This window comes from Oncorhynchus nerka, linkage group LG4, assembly GCF_034236695.1.
Source record: "Oncorhynchus nerka isolate Pitt River linkage group LG4, Oner_Uvic_2.0, whole genome shotgun sequence".
Classification (NCBI taxonomy): domain Eukaryota; kingdom Metazoa; phylum Chordata; class Actinopteri; order Salmoniformes; family Salmonidae; genus Oncorhynchus; species Oncorhynchus nerka.
Genome location: NC_088399.1, coordinates 24,462,371 through 24,486,082, shown reverse-complemented (window position 1 = coordinate 24,486,082; position 23,712 = coordinate 24,462,371). Strand labels below are relative to the sequence as shown.

Sequence of the window (23,712 nt, the reverse complement as noted above, 5' to 3'; positions counted from 1 at the left end):
CTTTAACATCTTTCTGTTGAACACCTTTAACATCTTTCTGTTAAACACCTTTAACATCTTTCTGTTAAACACCTTTAACATCTTTCTGTTAAACACCTTTAACATCTTTCTGTTAATCATCTTTCTGTTAAACACCTTTAACATCTTTCTGTTAAACACCTTTAACATCTTTCTGTTAAACACCTTTAACATCTTTCTGTTAATCATCTTTCTGTTAAACACCTTTAACATCTTTCTGTTAAACACCTTTAACATCTTTCTGTTGAACACCTTTAACATCTTTCTGTTGAACACCTTTAACATCTTTCTGTTAAACACCTTTAACATCTTTCTGTTGAACACCTTTAACATCTTTCTGTTGAACACCTTTAACATCTTTCTGTTGAACACCTTTAACATCTTTCTGTTAAACACCTTTAACATCTTTCTGTTGAACACCTTTAACATCTTTCTGTTGAACACCTTTAACATCTTTCTGTTAATCATCTTTCTGTTGAACACCTTTAACATCTTTCTGTTGAACACACATCTTTCTTCGACACACAGTACTGCTGTATACAAGACTGTACATTACACTCAAACATACATTACACATGACCCTTATAGTACCCAGCTCAGTTTTATTTATTGCTGTTTAGGTATTTGATGGATTTAGAAATGAAGGAGTTCTTTGTATACCTGTTCAGCTTACATGTAAGGACCCTATAGTGTCTGTCTGAGGGGAGGGGGGACCCTGTAGAGTCTGTCTGAGGGGAGGAGGGACCCTATAGTGTCTGTCTGAGGGGAGGAGGGACCCTATAGTGTCTGTCTGTACGTGTTATTTCTTACATTAGTACCCCAGGTCATCTTAGGTTTCATTACATACAGTCGAGAAGAACTACTGAATATAAGATCAGCGTCAACTCACCAACAGTACGACCAAGAATATGTTTTTCGCGACGCGGATCCTGTGTTCTGCCTTACAAACAGGACAACGGAATGGATCGCATGCAGCGACCCAAAAAAACGACTCCGAAAAAGAGGGAAACGAGGCGGTCTTCTGGTCAGACTCCGGAGACGGGCACACCGTGCACCACTCCCTAGCATTCTTCTTGCCAATGTCCAGTCTCTTGACAACAAGGTTGATGAAATCCGAGCAAGGGTAGCATTCCAGAGGGACATCAGAGACTGTAACGTTCTGTGCTTCACGGAAACATGGCTCACTGGAGAGACGCTATCCGAAGCGGTGCAGCCAACGGGTTTCTCCACGCATCGCGCCGACAGAAACAGACACCTTTCTGGTAAGAAGAGGGGCGAGGGCGTATGCGTTATGGCTAACGAGACATGGTGTGATGAAAGAAACATACAGGAACTCAAATCCTTCTGTTCACCTGATTTAGAATTCCTCACAATCAAATGTAGACCGCATTATCTACCAAGAGAATTCTCTTCGATTATAATCACAGCCGTATATATCCCCCCCCAAGCAGACACATCGATGGCTCTGAACGAACTTTATTTAACTCTTTGCAAACTGGAAACCATTTATCCGGAGGCTGCATTCATTGTAGCTGGGGTTTTTAACAAGGCTAATCTGAAAACAAGACTCCCTAAATTTTATCAGCATATCAATTGCGCAACCAGGGGTGGAAAAACCTTGGATCGTTGTTACTCTAACTTCCGCGACGCATATAAGGCCCTGCCCCGCCCCCCTTTCGGAAAAGCTGACCACGACTCCATTTTGTTGATCCCTGCCTACAGACAGAAACTAAAACTAGAGGCTCCCACGCTGAGGTCTGTCCAACGCTGGTCCGACCAAGCTGACTCCACACTCCAAGACTGCTTCCATCACGTGGACTGGGATATGTTTCGATTGGTCAGATAACAACATTGACGAATACGCTGATTCGGTGTGCGAGTTCATTAGAACGTGCGTTGAAGATGTCGTTCCCATAGCAACGATAAAAACATTCCCTAACCAGAAACCGTGGATTGATGGCAGCATTCGCGTGAAACTGAAAGCGCGAACCACTGCTTTTAATCAGGGCAAGGTGTCTGGTAATATGACCGAATACAAACAGTGCAGCTATTCCCTCCGCAAGGCTATCAAACAAGCTAAGCGTCAGTACAGAGACAAAGTAGAATCTCAATTCAACGGCTCAGACACAAGAGGCATGTGGCAGGGTCTACGGTCAATCACGGACTACAGGAAGAAATCCAGCCCAGTCACGGACCAGGATGTCTTGCTCCCAGGCAGACTAAATAACTTTTTTGCCCGCTTTGAGGACAATACAGTGCCACTGACACGGCCTGCAACGAAAACATGCGGTCTCTCCTTCACTGCAGCCGAGGTGAGTAAGACATTTAAATGTGTTAACCCTCGCAAGGCTGCAGGCCCAGACGGCATCCCCAGCCGCGCCCTCAGAGCATGCGCAGACCAGCTGGCCGGTGTGTTTACGGACATATTCAATCAATCCCTATACCAGTCTGCTGTTCCCACATGCTTCAAGAGGGCCACCATTGTTCCTGTTCCCAAGAAAGCTAAGGTAACTGAGCTAAACGACTACCGCCCCGTAGCACTCACTTCCGTCATCATGAAGTGCTTTGAGAGACTAGTCAAGGACCATATCACCTCCACCCTACCTGACACCCTAGACCCACTCCAATTTGCTTACCGCCCAAATAGGTCCACAGACGATGCAATCTCAACCACACTGCACACTGCCCTAACCCATCTGGACAAGAGGAATACCTATGTGAGAATGCTGTTCATCGACTACAGCTCGGCATTCAACACCATAGTACCCTCCAAGCTCGTCATCAAGCTCGAGACCCTGGGTCTACCCTGGGTCTACGGCCTACAGGGAGGAGGTGAGGGCCCTCGGAGTGTGGTGTCAGGAAAATAACCTCACACTCAACGTCAACAAAACTAAGGAGATGATTGTGGACTTCAGGAAACAGCAGAGGGAACACCCCCCTATCCACATCGATGGAACAGTAGTGGAGAGGGTAGCAAGTTTTAAGTTCCTCGGCATACACATCACAGACAAACTGAATTGGTCCACTCACACAGACAGCATCGTGAAGAAGGCGCAGCAGCGCCTCTTCAACCTCAGGAGGCTGAAGAAATTTGGCTTGTCACCAAAAGCACTCACAAACTTCTACAGATGCACAATCGAGAGCATCCTGGCGGGCTGTATCACCGCCTGGTACGGCAACTGCTCCGCCCTCAACCGTAAGGCTCTCCAGAGGGTAGTGAGGTCTGCACAACGCATCACCGGGGGCAAACTACCTGCCCTCCAGGACACCTACACCACCCGATGTTACAGGAAGGCCATAAAGATCATCAAGGACATCAACCACCCGAGCCACTGCCTGTTCACCCCGCTATCATCCAGAAGGCGAGGTCAGTACAGGTGCATCAAAGCTGGGACCGAGAGACTGAAAAACAGCTTCTATCTCAAGGCCATCAGACTGTTAAACAGCCACGACTAACATTGAGTGGCTGCTGCCAACACACTGACACTGACTCAACTCCAGCCACTTTAATAATGGGAATTGATGGGAAATGATGTAAATATATCACTAGCCACTTTAAACAATGCTACCTTATATAATGTTACTTACCCTACATTATTCATCTCATATGCATACGTATATACTGTACTCCATATCATCGACTGCATCCTTATGTAATACATGTATCACTAGCCACTTTAACGATGCCACTTTGTTTACATACTCATCTCATATGTATATACTGTACTCGATACCATCTACTGTATCTTGCCTATGCTGCTCTGTACCATCACTCATTCATATATCCTTATGTACATATTCTTTATCCCCTTACACTGTGTATAAGACAGTAGGTTAGGAATTGTTAGTTAGATTACTTGTTGGTTATTACTGCATTGTCGGAACTAGAAGCACAAGCATTTCGCTACACTCGCATTAACATCTGCTAACCATGTGTATGTGACAAATTCATTTTGATTTGATTTGAGTGTCTGTCTGAGGGGATGAGGGACCCTATAGTGTCTGTCTGAGGGGAGGAGGGACCCTGTAGAGTCTGTCTGAGGGGAGGAGGGACCCTATAGTGTCTGTCTGAGGGGAGGAGGGACCCTATAGGGGACATGGGATCTAATGATGGGATCTAACTAGACATGGTGTTTAAAGCTTGGGTTTAACTGAACATGGGGTTTAAAGCTGGGGTTTAACTGAACATAGGGTTTAAAGCTGGGGTTTAACAGAACATGGGGTTTAAAGCTGAGGTTTAACTGAACATGGGGTTTAAAGCTGGGGTTTAACTGAACATGGGGTTTAAAGCTGAGGTTTAACTGAACATGGGGTTTAAAGCTGGGGTTTAACTGAACATGGAGTTTAATGCTGGGGTCTAACTGGACATTGGTTTTAAAGCTGGGGTTTAACTGGACATGGGTATGCTCTCTCAACAAACACTCATCACACAAACTCATCACTCATCACGTAGGCTTCTCTTTCTCTCTTTTGCTAATGCACTCTTTCTTTCCCCCATTTTGTCCCCAAGCCTCTTTGTCTCTCTCTCCAGGTAAGTGTGCCAGAGCACAGCTGGATAAGAGGTCCCTGAGCACTCAGCTCCACTCCAGGCTGTGTGGTTGCATTAAATGTTTGTGCTTTCGTGCAAAAATCCACTGACAGAATCTGTACATATTTCTTATTCTCTGCGTGAGGAACGCTTGTTGTTTCTCTGTCTTAATCTCACACCCTATTAGAGGAGCATTCTATTCTAATTATGCCTGAGTATATCAAATCAAACCTCTCTGGACAAGATTCTATTCCTTTCTCCTTCCCTCCTCCTTATTCCCTCTCTCTCTCTGTCTCTCTCGCTCTCCCTCGCCCTTTTTCATTCTATCTATTTCTAGGGCTGTTAGATTGAATCACCTATGTGTGACTGGGAGGCTGAGAGACCAAGGTTGCAGGTACTTATGCATTCACTCCATTCCTCCATCCTCTACCTCTTTTCAGATGTCTTTCTTCTTCCCTTTCGTACATTCAGATTGAGGACCTGTGTGTCGAGGATTTGTCAGGAAGATGAAAAATGTTGTGTTATCTATCCCACATAGATTAAAACCCTCTCTTTGTAACTTTCCTGCTCTTCACTTCTCCTCTCTTTCTCCCTCTCCTTGCTACAGATGTACGATCTTAATAGAGTAGTGAAAAAATCCAACAGCAACATGAAATGTGGATTATTATGTGGATTATTATGTGGATCATGATTAATGGACATTTTTGTAAAATAAAAATCAAGTCTGAAATTTGTGGAAAAGTGGAAATTACAAACTTCAGAAGCCTTTTGTTAAACCTCAAATACACTGGTGTTTAAATGTTCTGCATTAGAGGAAAGTTCTCCTGCAACAGGGTGATCAAATTAAGATCCTACATCTTCTTCTCATCCACTCATCTCATCTACCACTCCTCTCCTTTCTTCTCCTCCAGTCCACTTCCCTCCTCTCCCTATCCCACTCTCCTCATCCCTCTCCCCTCACCTCCCCTCTCTCAAGGTGTTGTAGTTCTGAGTAGTTGAGTAGCAGTAGGTGACATTGGCTTCCATTTCCCTGCTGTACATTCTGATGATAACTCTGTTTGGTGTGTGTAAGAAAGACAGAGAGAGAGAGAGAGAGAGAGAGAGAGAGGACAGAGCCGACTGAGTGCCGACTGAGTGACAAGAAATGAGGATAGAGAGTGAGCAGGTAGAGGATAGACAGAATAGAGTATTTTTACTATATAATAGTAATGCAGCCCCTGTCTTGTAAATGAGGCTTCACATCTCCCCAGCCTTGATATCCAGACATCAGAATATTTATGTAGGGAACTTACACAGACCACTCTTCCTAATGATGCTTACTCTCTCTGGTAAAGAGGAGGAGAATGATTGGAGGGAGGATGAGAGTGTAACTTCTGCTTCCAACTCGCACTCTCAAGCACGTAGATCCCCTGAAGGCAGCTCACTTTCCAGCCCACTTTCCAACTCACACTCACTCTCCAGATCCTAATCACCTGAATTCTGATCACCTGCTCACACACCTGTATATCATTATCACACACTATTTAGTTCAGTTCTTTGCACCCCATCATTGTGAGCTATTGTTTGTTTTGTGACACACTTCTATTCGGTGTGCTGTTCTTTCCGTAATTGAATCCTCCCTTGTATGATAGTTTTGGCCTGCCTCACTAACGACACATTTTGCCTATTCCCTGTCTGTACTTTATCGGATTTCCTGTTATCAACCTATTGCCTGATCTCCCGGACGACGTTACTAGCCTTTTCCCTGCCTGTACTGTTGCCTTTTTGGACCCCCTGTGTATGACCTTCCGCCTGACCCTGGACCCAGCTACCTGCCTCCTCCTGTGGTCCTTTACAAATAAACACCTGCTGCGCCCTGTGCTTGAAACCAGCTCTCTGTCTCCCATCATGTTCATTGCAGAGAGATAAATTGAGCAACATAGGGAGAGAGGAAATTAAGAGAAAGAGTTGAAATAGCAGACTGAACTCCAGATGTCTGACTGGAGACAAGGGCATCGATTAATGTGACCCACTCAAAAGACCATAGGCTATTTCATAGATGCAGAAAACACTACTTCCAGAGAGAGAAAGAGAGACATTTCAGAGATTTCCATCTGACTCAATCTACACCTTACCTTGCTCACTGAGGGAAATCACAAAATAATACATAAACCATTCTTATATATGCACTTCACCTCAAACATATTCCTCGTTGTGTGTGTGTGTGTGTGTGTGTGTGTGTGTGTGTGTGTGTGTGTGTGTGTGCGTGCGTGCGTGCGTGCGTGCGTGCGTGCGTGCGTGCGTGTATATATATATGTGGCTGTGGCTTTTACGCGCGTGCGTATTTGACTCGAGTGTCTGTGTGCGGCATGGGTATGTCAAATGCTTGGCTTTGTGATGAGCGCATAGTGTGCGTCCTTCCCAGCCTGTGCGCGACAAGAAAAAAGGTTTACTGTTAACGGGAAAGTAAACACGAATATGGAGAACGAAGATCATTTCAATCCCAGAGCTTTTCACCTGTAACTCAAATTACAAAACTTTCTTCTCCATTTGGGAGAGAGAAGTGCGTAAATCTGACAAGTGAGACGGTCAACAGAAGAAAGTAACTAGATTGTTTTTACTACTGCGATATTCTCCCAGATCAACATTCCATTCACTTTCTTTTTTCGGTTACTATCAACATATTTGGGGGTTTATAACCCTCAGCATCAAAGCTAAACCTCAGAAGATGGTTTTGTTGTGAAACGATCACACAAGGTTAGGCTACTGGGAATATCTCTATTTATTCTTCAAATATAATAGTTATTATTTTAGCTATTACTATTTGGATTATTACTCTTTCAACACAAAATATCCGAGATCTAAAGATGGACTCGTTTTTGAACACCACGGATAACTACCTTTCCATTAACGCCACTAACGGCTCCGGTTTGAACGAAACAGAGGGATATAACCAGTTCGTGCAGCCGATCTGGCAGATCGCTCTCTGGGCCATCGCCTACTGCAGCATGGTGTGCGTCTCGGTGATCGGTAACCTGGTGGTCATCTGGATCATCCTCGCGCACAAACGCATGAGGACCGTGACCAACTACTTCCTGGTAAACAAACACAAGTAAAATGATAAAGATCGAGAGAGCGAGGACAGATGTTATGTAATCATTTCCAAATTAATGTATTTTATTTTTAAAATATCACCAGTGAATGTGAACTTTGTTTGCGTGTATGTGTCTGTCCATTTGTCTGTGTCTGATTCCTCTTTTCTCCTCCCAGGTGAACCTAGCCTTTGCAGAGGCATCTATGTCTGCCTTCAACACAGTGATAAACTTTGCATACAGCATCCATAACGAGTGGTACTTTGGTTTGGGCTACTGTCGGTTCCATAACTTCTTCCCCATTGCAGCAGTCTTCACCAGCATATACTCCATGACCGCCATAGCACTGGAAAGGTGAGCTGTGTGTGTGTGTGTGTGTGTGTGTGTGTGTGTGTGTGTGTGTGTGTGTGTGTGTGTGTGTGTGTGTGTGTGTGTGTGTGTGTGTGTGTGTGTGTGTGTGTGTGTGTGTGTGTGTGTGTGCGTGCGTGTGTGTCCGTGCATGGGTGCACTCTACTGTGTTTTTGTTTTCACTAGAATCTACTCTATGACTGCCATAGCTCGGAACCGGTAAGCGGCCCTAAATGCTGTAGAGATCCCTTCTCCAACCCTGCTTCTCTCTCATATAATGTCATCAGTATGTCGCCACAGCCTCAGTGTGTGAGAGCTGCGTTTTCCTTCACATCATCCCTGCTCCTCTCCCTTCCATCCTTCCCACACCGTCCATCATTCTGGGCTCACTGTCAGAACACAGATCCCCTTTCTTCAGTGTGTCAGAACAATCTGAACATTCTTGCATTAGTGAAGTAGAGAGAGAAAGAGAGCAGCCCTTCCCCCAGATGACCCCAGGCTCCCAGGGACTGTTAACAACAGGTGTCTGAAGAGGATCGATTTTTACCTCAACAGGCAGAGAAAGAGAGAGATAGAGAGGGAGGCAGGGATAGGGAGAGGGAGGCAGGGATAGGGAGAGTGAGAGGGAGGGGGAGAGAACAAATGGGAAGGGGTGATAATCAAGAGGGAAGGAGAGGGGAAGAGAGGAGGAGAGGAGGAGAAGGGGTGGACGGGATTGAGGAGAGAAAGGGCGAAGGGAGAAGAAGAGAGAAACGGCGAAGAAAGAGAGGAAGGGAGATGATAGTTTTGGCATCACCCCATCTCTGTCTTGATTAGAAAAGTAAATCACATCAGTGAAGCAACACAACGAGAGGAGAGGATGAGAGAAGTAGAGGAGGCGAGGAGGAGAGGAGGGTAGAGGAGGCGAGGAGGAGAGGAGAGGAGGGTAGAGGAGGAGAGGAGAGGAGGAGAGGAGGGTAGAGGAGGTGAGAAGGAGAGGAGAAGGATCAGATACACTCACATCAACTCTGCATGATTACCTTTCATTAGAGCTTGGAGGAACACACACACAGTGCAGTGTCTCTTCTCCATCTGTCACCAGAATGTAGCTGTTGTGCTAAAGAAGTTGAACTATCAGTAATTGCCAATTAAATTAAACCAGTGGAATGTAAAACTAATCGGAGCCATGTCTGTATCCCCTGGTGTCCCCTCAGTAGCGAGCGTGTGTGTATATATAAATGTGTGTCTGTGTTACAGTAATGTGCCTGTGTGTATAGCAGTGTGTGTGTGTGCGTGTGTGTGTATAACAGTGTGCGTGTGTGTATAACTGATTACTATGTGTGTGTGTATTACTGATCTGCGTGTATTACTGACCTCTCTCTGTGTGTGTGTGTGTGTGTGTGTGTGTGTGTGTGTGTGTGTGTGTGTGTGTGTGTGTGTGTGTGTGCGTGTGTGCGTTACTGATCTCTGTGTGTGTGTGTATATTACTGATCTGTGTGTGTGTAGTACAGTGTGTGTGTGTGTGTGTGTGTGTGTATTACTGACCTCTGTGTGTCAAAATCAAATTGAAATCAAATCAAATTGTATTTGTCACATGCTTCATAAACAACAGGTGTAGAATAACAGTGAAAGGCTTACTTACGGGCCCTTCCCAACAATGCAGAGACAAAGATACAACAACAAAATAGTGACAGAAGGATTAAATACACAGTGAATAATGAGTAACAATGACGGGAAAGTGAGTGTGTGAGAGAGAGAGCATATGTGAGTGTGAGTGTGTGTGTATGAGTGTGTGTGTGTGTGTGTGTGTGTGTGCGTGTGTGTGTATGTGTGTATGTGTGTGTGTGTGTCTTGGGGTGTATGTGTGAGTGTGTTGGTAGAGTCTCGTGTTTGTGCATAAAGTCAGTGCAAGAGAGTTAGTGCAAAAATTCATATCCCACGTGTGTGTGTATATAACTAGTCACTTTGTGTGTGTGTTTTTGTGTGTGTTCCAGGTACATGGCTATCATCCACCCCCTGAGGCAGAGGTTGTCTTCAGCAGAGACCCGTGTAGTGATCGGAGGGATCTGGGTGTTAGCTCTACTATTGGCCTTCCCCCAGTACTACTACTCAGCTACTGACAAGCTGCCTGGTAGGACTGTTTGTTACATCCAATGGCCTGAATACACCAATGACACAACCATGGACTTCAAAAAGATGTGAGTACTGAGACACACACACATACACACACACACAAAGGTGTTTGAAGGAAGCGTAATCTTCAGGAGGTTCACTACATATTAGAGAATAAACTGAATTATTTCTTAATTATGTCTGTAGAATCTGATTCACTACTCACATCCTTTTTCTGTCTCCCAACTTCTGGATGAAAAGGCCGAGCGCCTTTCTGCTGTTTGTCTCCTTGTAATGTAGCATCCTAGTGGAATGATTCATGACTCTATCCAACCTCTATTAGTCAGGAGACGGATTTAGAACCAAACAGATGACAGGTGTTCAGTCTGTGGGGGTTATTTGTTATGAATAATCACTGTTAGACAGAGGTCCTCGGACTTCAAGGACGTTCATTAATTGCATTGTTATGATTGTTTTTCTGTTTTGTTGTGTTGTTTCTTGATGCTGTGTGATCATCTTTAGATATATATATATAGCATTTTATTTATCACACAGAAAACAAGACAATTCAAATCAATGATATATTAAAGAGATGAATAATCATCTTTAACAGTCTAGACTTCCTAGACAGCCATACGTTGTTCTCTATGAATGATAACAGTTTGAGATCATTAGTCAACAATGCAGCAATTAAAAAAGACAGACTAGACGGTTTAGCTATTAAAAAGTTCTTCACTCATTTACATTTAAGTCATTTAGCAGACGCTCTTATCCAGAGCGACTTACAAATTGGTGCATTCACCTTATGACATCCAGTGGAACAGTAGTGCATCTAAATCTTTTAAGGGGGGTGAGAGGGATTACTTTATCCTATCCTAGGTATTCCTTAAAGAGGTGGGGTTTCAGGTGTCTCCGGAAGGTGGTGATTGACTCCGCTGTCCTAGCGTCGTGAGGGAGTTTGTTCCACCATTGGGGGGCCAGAGCAGCGAACAGTTTTGACTGGGCTGAGCGGGAACTGTACTTCCTCAGTGGTAGGGAGGCGAGCAGGCCAGAGGTGGATGAACGCAGTGCCCTTGTTTGGGTGTAGGGCCTGATCAGAGCCTGGAGGTACTGAGGTGCCGTTCCCCTCACAGCTCCGTAGGCAAGCACCATGGTCTTGTAGCGGATGCGAGCTTCAACTGGAAGCCAGTGGAGAGAGCGGAGGAGCGGGGTGACGTGAGAGAACTTGGGAAGGTTGAACACCAGACGGGCTGCGGCGTTCTGGATGAGTTGTAGGGGTTTAATGGCACAGGCAGGGAGCCCAGCCAACAGCGAGTTACAGTAATCCAGACGGGAGATGACAAGTGCCTGGATTAGGACCTGCGCCGCTTCCTGTGTGAGGCAGGGTCGTACTCTGCGGATGTTGTAGAGCATGAACCTACAGGAACGGGCCACCGCCTTGATGTTAGTTGAGAACGACAGGGTGTTGTCCAGGATCACGCCAAGGTTCTTAGCGCTCTGGGAGGAGGACACAATGGAGTTGTCAACCGTGATGGCGAGATCATGGAACGGGCAGTCCTTCCCGGGAGGAAGAGCAGCTCCGTCTTGCCGAGGTTCAGCTTGAGGTGGTGATCCGTCATCCACACTGATATGTCTGCCAGACATGCAGAGATGCGATTCGCCACCTGGTCATCAGAAGGGGGAAAGGAGAAGATTAATTGTGTGTCGTCTGCATAGCAATGATAGGAGAGACCATGTGAGGTTATGACAGAGCCAAGTGACTTGGTGTATAGCGAGAATAGGAGAGGGCCTAGAACAGAGCCCTGGGGACACCAGTGGTGAGAGCACGTGGTGTGGAGACGGATTCTCGCCACGCCACCTGGTAGGAGCGACCTGTCAGGTAGGACGCAATCAAGCGTGGGCCGCGCCGGAGATGCCCAACTCGGAGAGGGTGGAGAGGAGGATCTGATGGTTCACAGTATCGAAGGCAGCCGATAGGTCTAGAAGGATGAGAGCAGAGGAGAGAGAGTTAGCTTTAGCAGTGCGGAGCGCCTCCGTGATACAGAGAAGAGCAGTCTCAGTTGAATGACTAGTCTTGAAACCTGACTGATTTGGATCAAGAAGGTCATTCTGAGAGAGATAGCGGGAGAGCTGGCCAAGGACGGCACGTTCAAGAGTTTTGGAGAGAAAAGAAAGAAGGGATACTGGTCTGTAGTTGTTGACATCGGAGGGATCGAGTGTAGGTTTTTTCAGAAGGGGTGCAACTCTCGCTCTCTTGAAGACGGAAGGGACGTAGCCAGCGGTCAGGGATGAGTTGATGAGCGAGGTGAGGTAAGGGAGAAGGTCTCCGGAAATGGTCTGGAGAAGAGAGGAGGGGATAGGGTCAAGCGGGCAGGTTGTTGGGCGGCCGGCCGTCACAAGACGCGAGATTTCATCTGGAGAGAGAGGGGAGAAAGAGGTCAGAGCACAGGGTAGGGCAGTGTGAGCAGAACCAGCGGTGTCGTTTGACTTAGCAAACGAGGATCGGATGTCGTCGACCTTCTTTTCAAAATGGTTGACGAAGTCATCTGCAGAGAGGGAGGAGGGGGGAGGGGGAGGAGGATTCAGGAGGGAGGAGAAGGTTGCAAAGAGCTTCCTAGGGTTAGAGGCAGATGCTTGGAATTTAGAGTGGTAGAAAGTGGCTTTAGCAGCAGAGAGAGAAGAGGAAAATGTAGAGAGGAGGGAGTGAAAGGATGTCAGGTCCGCAGGGAGGCGAGTTTTCCTCCATTTCCGCTCGGCTGCCCGGAGCCCTGTTCTGTGAGCTCGCAATGAGTCGTCGAGCCACGGAGCGGGAGGGGAGGACCGAGCCGGCCTGGAGGATAGGGGACATAGAGAGTCAAAGGATGCAGAAAGGGAGGAGAGGAGGGTTGAGGAGGCAGAATCAGGAGATAGGTTGGAGAAGGTTTAAGCAGAGGGAAGAGATGATAGGATGGAAGAGGAGAGAGTAGCGGGGGAGAGAGAGCGAAGGTTGAGAGATGAGGATCCCGGTGCCACCACCCCGCTGACCAGAAGCTCTCGGGGTGTGCGAGAACACGTGGGCAGACGAAGAGAGAGCAGTAGGAGTAGCAGTGTTGTCTGTGGTGATCCATGTTTCCGTCAGTGCCAAGAAGTCGAGGGACTGGAGGGAGGCATAGGCTGAGATGAACTCTGCCTTGTTGGCCGCAGATCGGCAGTTCCAGAGGCTACCGGAGACCTGGAACTCCACGTGGGTCGTGCGCGCTGGGACCACCAGATTAGGGTGGCCGCGGCCACGCGGTGTGGAGCGTTTGTATGGTCTGTGCAGAGAGGAGAGAACAGGGATAGACAGACACATAGTTGACAGGCTACACAGGAGGCTACGCTAATGCAAAGGAGATTGGAATGACAAGTGGACTACACGTCTCGAGTGTTCAGAAAGTTAAGCTTACGTAGCAAGAATCTTATTGACTAAAATGATTAAAATGATACAGTACTGCTGAAGTAGGCTAGCTGACAGAGGCTGCGTTGTTGACTATGTAGGCTCACTCAGAATTGACTTTACTCATTTTCAGGGCTGTCAGAGTTAACGTGTACATTTGTTTTGGCGCCGTGAATTGCGTCTGTTTTTCCTTCCACGGATTGGTGCGTATGTCACGGGTCGTTTTTAACTACTCGCGAGCCGCTATTTTTTGGGTTTGATAACAAACAACATTGTTTAGCTAGCTAGCAACCTGATAACATGACCACTGACTAGGCTATGCACAAATGTAGATGGCACAGGACGAACTGAACAGGAATAGACTCCTCAAAGAGATGCTTCAAAGGTGGGCTGCATTTGCAAGAGTGGGGTGTGTATGATTGTGTGAGAGAGGATGTGTGTTTCAAGTTTTGAATTGTCACGTGCACAGGGGTGGAACAGTACCCAATTGAGTAAAAGTAAAGATACCTTAATAGAAAAGGAATCAAGGAAAAGTGAAAGTCATCCAATGAAATACTACTTTAGTAAAAGTCTAAAAGTATTTTGTTTTATATATACATAAGTATCAAAGGTAAATGTAATTGCTAAAATATACTTAAGGATCAAAATGAAAAGTAAAAGTACATATAATTTCAAATTCATTATATTAAGCAAACCAGATGGTACCATTTTCATATTTTTTATTTACGGATAGCCTGGGGCACACTCCAACCCTCAGACATGATTTGCAAACCAAGCATTTGTGTTTAGTGAGTCCAGAGGATCAGAGACAGTAGAGATGACCAGGGATGTTCTCTTGATAATTGTGTGATTTGGACCATTATCCTGTCCTGCTAAGCATTCCAAATGTAACGAGTACTTTTGGTGTCAGGGAAAATGAATGGAGTAAAAAGTATATTCTTTTCTGTAGTAAAAGTAAAAGTTGTCAAAAATATAAATAGTAAAGTAAAGTACACGTACCCCAAAAAACTACCTAAGTAGTACTTTACACCACTGCATGTGCACTAGTACAGTGAAATGCCTTTCTTACTGGCTCTTTCCGAACTCTTATATAGGTGTCATAACCAGCCATAAAATAACGCAATATATGTCACTACAGGTGTATGTCGGTCATGACAGTTTTATGACCATATTATGACAGGTTAAGTTATGTCAGCTTTTATGACATATTATGACATGGTTATGGCGCAGGTGTTGAATTTCAAGAACATTGATAAGAGGGAGTAGGCCAACTGAAACATTGATAAGAGGGAGTAGGCCGACTGAAACATTGATAAGAGGGAGTAGACTACTGAAACATTGATAAGAGGGAGTAGGGCTGCTGAAACATTGATAAGAGGGAGTAGGCCTACTGAAACATTAATAAGAGGGAGTAGGCCTACTGAAACATTGATAAGAGGGAGTAGGCCTACTGAAACATTGATAAGAGGGAGTAGACTACTGAAACATTGATAAGAGGGAGTAGACTACTGAAACATTGATAAGAGGGAGTAGACTACTGAAACATTGATAAGAGGGAGTAGACTACTGAAACATTGATAAGAGGGAGTAGGCCTATTGAAACATTGATAAGAGGGAATAGGTCTACTGAAACATTAATAAGAGGGAGTAGACTACTGAAACATTGATAAGAGGGAGTAGACTACTGAAACATTGATAAGAGGGAGTAGTAGAAACATTAATAAGAGGGAGTAGGCCTACTGAAACATTGATAAGAGGAGTAGACTACTGAAACATTGATAAGAGGGAGTAGACTACTGAAACATTGATAAGAGGGAGGGCCTAATTGATAAGAGGGAGTATACTACTGAAACATTGATAAGAGGGAGTAGGTCTACTGAAACATTGATAAGAGGAGTAGACATACTGAAACATTGATAAGAGGGAGTAGACTACTGAAACATTGATAAGAGGGAGTAGACTACTGAAACATTGATAAGAGGGAGTAGGCCTACTGAAACATTGATAAGAGGGAATAGACTACTGAAACATTGATAAGAGGGAGTAGACTAATGAAACATTGATAAGAGGGAGTAGACATACTGAAACATTGATAAGAGGGAGTAGACATACTGAAACATTGATAAGAGGGAGTAGACTACTGAAACATTAATAAGAGGGAGTAGACACTGAAACATTGATAAGAGGGAGTAGACTACTGAAACATTGATAAGAGGGAGTAGACTACTAAACATTGATAAGAAACTAATGAAACATTGATAAGAGGGAGTAGACTACTGAAACATTGATAAGAGGGAGTAGACATACTGAAACATTGATAAGAGGGAGTAGACTACTGAAACATTGATAAGAGGGAGTAGAGATAGACTACTGAAACATTGATAAGAGGGAGTAGACTACTGAAACATTGATAAGAGGGAGTAGACTACTGAAACATTGATAAGAGGGAGTAGACTACTGAAACATTGATAAGAGGGAGTAGACTACTGAAACATTGATAAGAGGGAGTAGACTACTGAAACATTGATAAGAGGGAGTAGGCCTATTGAAACATTGATAAGAGGGAATAGGTCTACTGAAACATTAATAAGAGGGAGTAGACTACTGAAACATTGATAAGAGGGAGTAGACTACTGAAACATTGATAAGAGGGAGTAGACTACTGAAACATTGATAAGAGGGAGTAGACATACTGAAACATTGATAAGAGGGAATATGTCTACTGAAACATTGATAAGAGGGAGTAGGTCTACTGAAACATTGATAAGAGGGAGTAGACATACTGAAACATTGATAAGAGGGAGTAGACTACTGAAACATTGATAAGAGGGAGTAGGCCTACTGAAACATTGATAAGAGGGAATAGGTCTACTGAAACATTAATAAGAGGGAGTAGACATACTGAAACATTGATAAGAGGGAGTAGACTACTGAAACATGAATAAGAGGGAGTAGACATACTGAAACATTGATAAGAGGGAGTAGACTACTGAAACATTGATAAGAGGGAGTAGACTACTGAAACATTGATAAGAGGGAGTAGACATACTGAAACATTGATAAGAGGGAGTAGACATACTGAAACATTGATAAGAGGGAGTAGACTACTGAAACATTAATAAGAGGGAGTAGGCCTACTGAAACATTGATAAGAGGGAGTAGACTACTGAAACATTGATAAGAGGGAGTAGACTACTGAAACATTGATAAGAGGGAGTAGACTACTGAAACATTGATAAGAGGGAGTAGACTACTGAAACATTGATAAGAGGGAGTAGGCCTACTGAAACATTGATAAGAGGGAGTATACTACTGAAACATTGATAAGAGGGAGTAGTTCCTACTGAAACATTGATAAGAGGGAGTAGACTACTGAAACATTGATACGAGGGAGTAGACATACTGAAACATTGATAAGAGGGAGTAGACTACTGAAACATTGATAAGAGGGAGTAGGCCTATTGAAACATTGATAAGAGGGAGTAGACATACTGAAACATTGATAAGAGGGAATAGGTCTACTGAAACATTGATAAGAGGGAGTAGACTACTGAAACATTGATAAGAGGGAGTAGGTCTACTGAAACATTGATAAGAGGGAGTAGGCCTATTGAAACATTGATAAGAGGGAATAGGTCTACTGAAACATTAATAAGAGGGAGTAGACTACTGAAACATTGATAAGAGGGAGTAGACTACTGAAACATTGATAAGAGGGAGTAGACTACTGAAACATTGATAAGAGGGAGTAGACATACTGAAACATTGATAGGAGGGAATATGTCTACTGAAACATTGATAAGAGGGAGTAGGTCTACTGAAACATTGATAAGAGGGAGTAGACATACTGAAACATTGATACGAGGGAGTAGACTACTGAGACATTGATAAGAGGGAGTAGGCCTACTGAAACATTGATAAGAGGGAATAGGTCTACTGAAACATTAATAAGAGGGAGTAGACATACTGAAACATTGATAAGAGGGAATAGACTACTGAAACATTAATAAGAGGGAGTAGACATACTGAAACATTGATAAGAGGGAGTAGACTACTGAAACATTGATAAGAGGGAGTAGACTAATGAAACATTGATAAGAGGGAGTAGACGTACTGAAACATTGATAAGAGGGAGTAGACTACTGAAACATTAATAAGAGGGAGTAGACATACTGAAACATTGATAAGAGGGAGTAGACTACTGAAACATTGATAAGAGGGAGTAGACTACTGAAACATTGATAAGAGGGAGTAGGCCTACTGAAACATTGATAAGAGGGAGTATACTACTGAAACATTGATAAGAGGGAGTAGACTACTGACACATTGATAAGAGGGAGTAGACTACTGAAACATTGATAAGAGGGAGTAGACATACTGAAACATTGATAAGAGGGAGTAGACTACTGAAACATTGATAAGAGGGAGTAGACTACTGAAACATTAATAAGAGGGAGTAGGCCTACTGAAACATTGATAAGAGGGAGTAGACTACTGAAACATTGATAAGAGGGAGTAGACTAATGAAACATTGATAAGAGGGAGTAGACATACTGAAACATTGATAAGAGGGAGTAGACTACTGAAACATTGATAAGAGGGAGTAGACTACTGAAACATTAATAAGAGGGAGTAGGCCTACTGAAACATTGATAAGAGGGAGTAGACTACTGAAACATTGATAAGAGGGAGTAGACTAATGAAACATTGATAAGAGGGAGTAGACTAATGAAACATTGATAAGAGGGAGTAGACATACTGAAACATTGATAAGAGGGAGTAGACTACTGACACATTGATAAGAGGGAGTAGACTACTGAAACATTGATAAGAGGGAGTAGCCATACTGAAACATTGATAAGAGGGAGTAGACTACTGAAACATTGATAAGAGGGAGTAGACTACTGAAACATTGATAAGAGGGAGTAGACATACTGAAACATTGATACGAGGGAGTAGACTACTGAAACATTGATAAGAGGAAGTAGACTACTGAAACATTGATAAGAGGGAGTAGACATACTGAAACATTGATAAGAGGGAGTAGGCCTACTGAAACATTGATAAGAGGGAGTAGACATACTGAAACATTGATAAGAGGGAGTAGGGCTATTGAAACATTGATAAGAGGGAGTAGACTACTGAAACATTGATAAGAGGGAGTAGACTACTGAAACATTGATAAGAGGGAGTAGACTACTGAAACATTAATAAAAGGGAGTAGGCCTACTGAAACATTGATAAGAGGGAGTAGACTACTGAAACATTGAGAAGAGGGAGTAGACTACTGAAACATTGATAAGAGGGAGTAGGCCTACTGAAACATTGATAAGAGGGAGTAGACTACTGAAACATTGATAAGAGGGAGTAGACTACTGAAACATTAATAAGAGGGAGTAGGCCTACCGAAACATTGATAAGAGGGAATAGTTCTACTGAAACATTAATAAGAGGGAGTAGACATACTGAAACATTGATAAGAGGGAGTAGGGCTATTGAAACATTGATAAGAGGGAGTAGACTACTGAAACATTGATAAGAGGGAGTAGACTACTGAAACATTGATAAGAGGGAGTAGACTACTGAAACATTAATAAGAGGGAGTAGGCCTACTGAAACATTGATAAGAGGGAGTAGACTACTGAAACATTGAGAAGAGGGAGTAGACTACTGAAACATTGATAAGAGGGAATAGGTCTACTGAAACATTAATAAGAGGGAGTAGACTACTGAAACATTGATAAGAGGGAGTAGGCCTACTGAAGCATAGGAGTATTAATAGCTGTAGCTATATTCGTGTCTTGCGTGATGTTTATGGTGAAAATGCTATTAAAACATTCTCATGTAGATCATTTGGTGTTTCCGTCCCTTCAATGCATATTATGCCTGTAACTCAATGCACTGCTTTTTAAATATATATATTTTTCTTTAGGGCAAAATTTAGGGCAATTAACTAATGCCTTTAACTCGATTAATTATTTGAATTGTTTGACAGCCCTACTAATTATTTGTCGTTATGGTCCTGACATTTTCCTAGTTCTCTAAGGCCCGGATTCAATCTGATCGCAGGTTATAAGCATAGCAAATTTTAAAGGCAATGATCCCCTCGTTCATGGAGATCCCATTCTCAGGAAAACATTGCATATGCTGCACAATCTGAAATTCCCTTTAAAAGTCGTAATGCCTATAGCCCTCAATCGGATTGAATCCCAGCCTCACTCGTTTCACAGTTCTCTCTCTCTGTCCCGACATTTTCTCCTTCTCTCTATCACTCATTCTCTGTGTTTCTCTCTCTCCACCTACCCATGCTCTCCCCTGTGTGTGTGTGTGTTATTTAGTATTACCATTAGTCTCAGGTGTTCAGGGGAATTAAAGTCATTTCCATAAGCAGCTGAGTCCCTGTAGTTCGTCTGATGTTAGGAGTTAGGGGCTAGGGCTTGATTTAGGCCTCTCTCTTCTGTCTTCCTCAGTAAATTGATTTCACATCTTTCAGTGAGAGCTGATCTTCTGGGCCGCTACTCCCTGTAGCAAGACTGATAAGGGATCAGCAGACATTGTGTTTGTGTACGTACGTTCGGAGGCAGAGATAAGGAATCAAATCAGAACAGGGTTGACTAGACGAGACCTGAGACCCCAGTCTAACAATCTCATTAGTGCGTGTGTGTGTGTGTGTGTGTGTGTGTCTGTCTGTGTAGGTACTCTGTGTCTGTGGTGTTGCTGTACTACTTCCTGCCGCTGTGCATTATGGGATGTGCCTACCTGGTGGTGGGCTCGTCCCTGTGGGCGGGGACTATCCCTGGAGACTCCACCCACCGTTACCGAGAGCAGCTAATCGCCAAACGCAAGGTACACACACACACACACACACACACACACACACACACACACACACACACACACACACACACACACACACACACACACACACACACACACACACACAAGCTCACAGGCAGGACACAATACCTCTCAGTACACACACTCATGCATGCTTACACACAGCAGGGAACCTCTTAAGTGAATATTCTTAGGCAAATCCCTAAATTGCTTTCAACTGTCCCTCCCTCCCCCTCCTTCTCTCTAGGTCGTGAAGATGATGATCGTGGTGGTGTGTACGTTTGCAGTGTGCTGGCTGCCTTACCACATCTACTTCCTGCTCCAGCAGTTCCACCCTGACCCCATGCAGCTGTTTGAGTGGCGCTACATCCAGCAGGTCTACCTGGCTGTTCTGTGGTTGGCCATGAGCTCCACCATGTACAACCCTATCATCTACTGCTGTCTCAATGACAGGTAGGTGACTGTACACACCACAGGTGGCTGGTGGCACCTTCATTGTGGAGGATGGGCTCATACTAATGGCTAGAATGGATTGATAGGAGTGGTACCAAACACATCAAACACATGGTCTTTGATACCATTCCATTCACTCCATTCCATAATATTATATGTCCTCTCCTCACCAGCCTCCTGTGGTACACACACAAGCGCAAACACAACAGGCATGTACACACACACACACACACACACACACACACACACACACACACACACACACACACACACACACACACACATTTGACCCATTAGTCTCTCCTTCTCTCTCTCCCCATCTCTCTCTCGCTCGCTCGCTCTCTCTCTCACTCCCCCCTCTCTCCCTCTTTCTCTCTCAACCCTCTCTCTGTTCAGATTCAGGGCAGGCTTTCAGCAGGTGTTCTGTTGGTGTCCGTGTGTTCCTGCCGCCTCCTACGAGGGACTGGAACTCAAGTCCACCCGCTACCTACAGACCCAGGTGTGTATAGATTCCCTCTTCTTTCTGGGTGTGTGTATTGTTTATTTAACTAGGCAAGTCAGTTAAGAACAAATTATTATTTTCAATGACGGCCTAGGAACAGTGGGTTAACTGCCTTGTTCAGGGACAGAACGACAGCTCTGGGATTCGATCTTGCAACCTTTCAGTTACTAGTATGAGTGTGTATTTTTTGGTTCTGTCCCAATTATCTCTGTTTCCAGATGAGTGTGTACCGGGCCAGCCGGATGGAGACCAGTATGTCAACAGTTCTGCAGCCCACTGAGGAGGAGCGCTGTGGGGCAGAGCAGCCAGCCAGCCCCCCTATCACCCAGACAACCATGGAGCTCACCTCCACCTCCAACGGCTCAGCCTCACGATCAGCCCTCAACCCCCCCGACAGCCCTGCTTACTACGGCAGACATAACATGGACTAGTGGCCTAACAAACGCCTAACTGGATTAGTCGTGGTTTAATCTCACTTAACCCAGAACAAAAATGTTACGTCATTTGGTCAGCTGCTCGATTAGGTTCTAGGGGGAAGTGTGTTAGAAATGGAGATTTCCGTTTTGTCTCCACTCTCACAAAAGGAAAATCTCAGTCAATCCCTCCCACCCCCTTCTGATATTTTCACCGGTGGTTATCATCCGCCGAAGTAAAGCAATTTAAGCACCGCCTTCACCCAATTCTGATATGTCCAAATAAACAGTGATGAAAACCCAAACCCCAGAACTAATGTTGCTCGCATCCCATATTATGCCGACAGGTGTACTGTACCAGTTATGTTTACTGTAGGTACTGTCCACGGGAGATTATACGTGGTTTAGTGCACTATAGCCTGGGCTAGTGCTCTATTCTCACACATTCTAATGCCGACACAACATCGGCTACGGCTGCCTCAATTCGTTGGGGGATGGACTCTACAAGGTGTCGAAAACATTCCACAGGGATGCTGGCCCATGTTGACTCCAATACTTCCCACAGTTGTGTCAAGTCAAGCGATTTTGTGAGTGTTCCAAACACAGCCCTAATCAGCCCTAGGGTTCTGGAATGATGGAAAGAATCCTTATGAGCTGCCTGGTCAGATATATTAGACGAGAATAGGACACTACACTAGGTTCAAGGCCACAAAACCCATGTCTGCCTAAAGAAGAGCTCTAGACTCTAGCTAGCATCAATGGCAGCCACAGCTCTCCCTAAGAAAACACTGATGTTTTTGTGTGAGTGTTTTTGTGTGAGAGTCAGGCAGGGTGTGTGTTCATTTCTTCATGCAAGTGTGTGTGTGTGTGTGTGTGTGTGTGTGTGTGTGTGTGTTTTTTTCCGGGAGGTGATGTGTGTTGGTTCAGCACCTGTTGTCAGGGATTACTGCTCAGAGACGACAATTTGAGGAGCAGTACTCTGTCTGCCTGGTCAGGGCAAAGGTCAGATATATATAGACAGGAGAGCAAAGAGGGGGACACAAATAGAGTCTAGAAGAGGGGGGAGGAGAGTAGAGAAAGAAAGGATGGAAAACAGTGAGACGGGTCAGTTGAAAGAGAGGAGGGATCAGAGTGAGAGGGGTCAGTAGGAAGAGAGGAGGGATCAGAGTGAGAGTGGTCAGTAGGAAGAGAGGAGGGATCAGAGTGAGAGTGGTCATTCAAAAGAGCGGAGGGATCAGAGTGAGAGGGGTCAGTAGGAAGAGAGGAGGGATCAGAGTGAGAGTGGCCATTCAAAAGAGAGGAGGGATCAGAGTGAGAGGGATCAGTAGGAAGAGAGGAGGGGTCAGAGTGAGAGTGGTCATTCAAAAAGAGAGGAGGGATCGGTGTGAGAGTGGTCAGTAGGAAGAGAGGAGGGATCAGAGTGAGTGGGGTCAGTAGGAAGAGAGGAGGGATCAGAGTGAGAGTGGTCATTCAAAAGAGAGGAAGGATCAGAGTGAGAGTGGTCAGTAGGAAGAGAGGAGGGATCAGAGTGAGAGTGGTCATTCAAAAGAGAGGAGGGATCAGAGTGAGAGGGGTCAGTAGGAAGAGAGGAGGGATCGGTGTGAGAGTGGTCAGTAGGAAGAGAGGAGGGATCAGAGTGAGAGTGGTCATTCAAAAAGAAAGGAGGGATCGGTGTGAGAGTGGTCAGTAGGAAGAGAGGAGGGATCAGAGTGAGGGGTCAGTAGGAAGAGAGGAGGGATCAGAGTGAGAGGGGTCAGTAGGAAGAGAGGAGGGGTCAGAGTGAGAGTGGTCATTCAAAAGAGAGGAGGGATCGGTGTGAGAGGGGTCAGTAGGAAGAGAGGAGGGATCAGAGTGAGAGGGGTCAGTAGGAAGAGAGGAGGGGTCAGAGTGAGAGTGGTCATTCAAAAAGAGAGGAGGGATCGGTGTGAGAGTGGTCAGTAGGAAGAGAGGAGGGATCAGAGTGAGTGGGGTCAGTAGGAAGAGAGGAGGGATCAGAGTGAGAGTGGTCATTCAAAAGAGAGGAAGGATCAGAGTGA

At 44.7% G+C, this 23,712-nt stretch overlaps 1 protein-coding gene across 1 annotated transcript; it reads left to right on the top strand.

The window, feature by feature from the left end:
• The first annotated feature begins 7,392 nt into the window (after positions 1–7,392).
• LOC115128860 (substance-P receptor-like) lies at positions 7,393–21,920 on the top strand. Its single transcript, XM_029658985.2, has 7 exons — positions 7,393–7,623; positions 7,796–7,971; positions 9,939–10,142; positions 20,167–20,317; positions 20,556–20,761; positions 21,158–21,260; positions 21,482–21,920. The coding sequence occupies exons 1-7, from the start codon at positions 7,393–7,395 to the stop codon at positions 21,692–21,694; spliced, it is 1,284 nt and encodes a 427-aa protein (XP_029514845.1). The 3' UTR covers positions 21,695–21,920.
• The last annotated feature ends 1,792 nt before the right edge of the window (positions 21,921–23,712 follow it).

What these genes read in the sequence shown, in the direction of transcription:
- LOC115128860 (XM_029658985.2), top strand. Translation starts at nt 7,393, where the DNA reads ATGGACTCGTTTTTGAACACCACGGATAACTACCTTTCCATTAACGCC. An exon ending in CCGTGACCAACTACTTCCTG is followed by an intron (nt 7,624 to 7,795) that starts GTAAACAAACAC and finishes TTCTCCTCCCAG; the next exon opens with GTGAACCTAGCCTTTGCAGA. An exon ending in TACTGCTGTCTCAATGACAG is followed by an intron (nt 20,762 to 21,157) that starts GTAGGTGACTGT and finishes CTCTCTGTTCAG; the next exon opens with ATTCAGGGCAGGCTTTCAGC.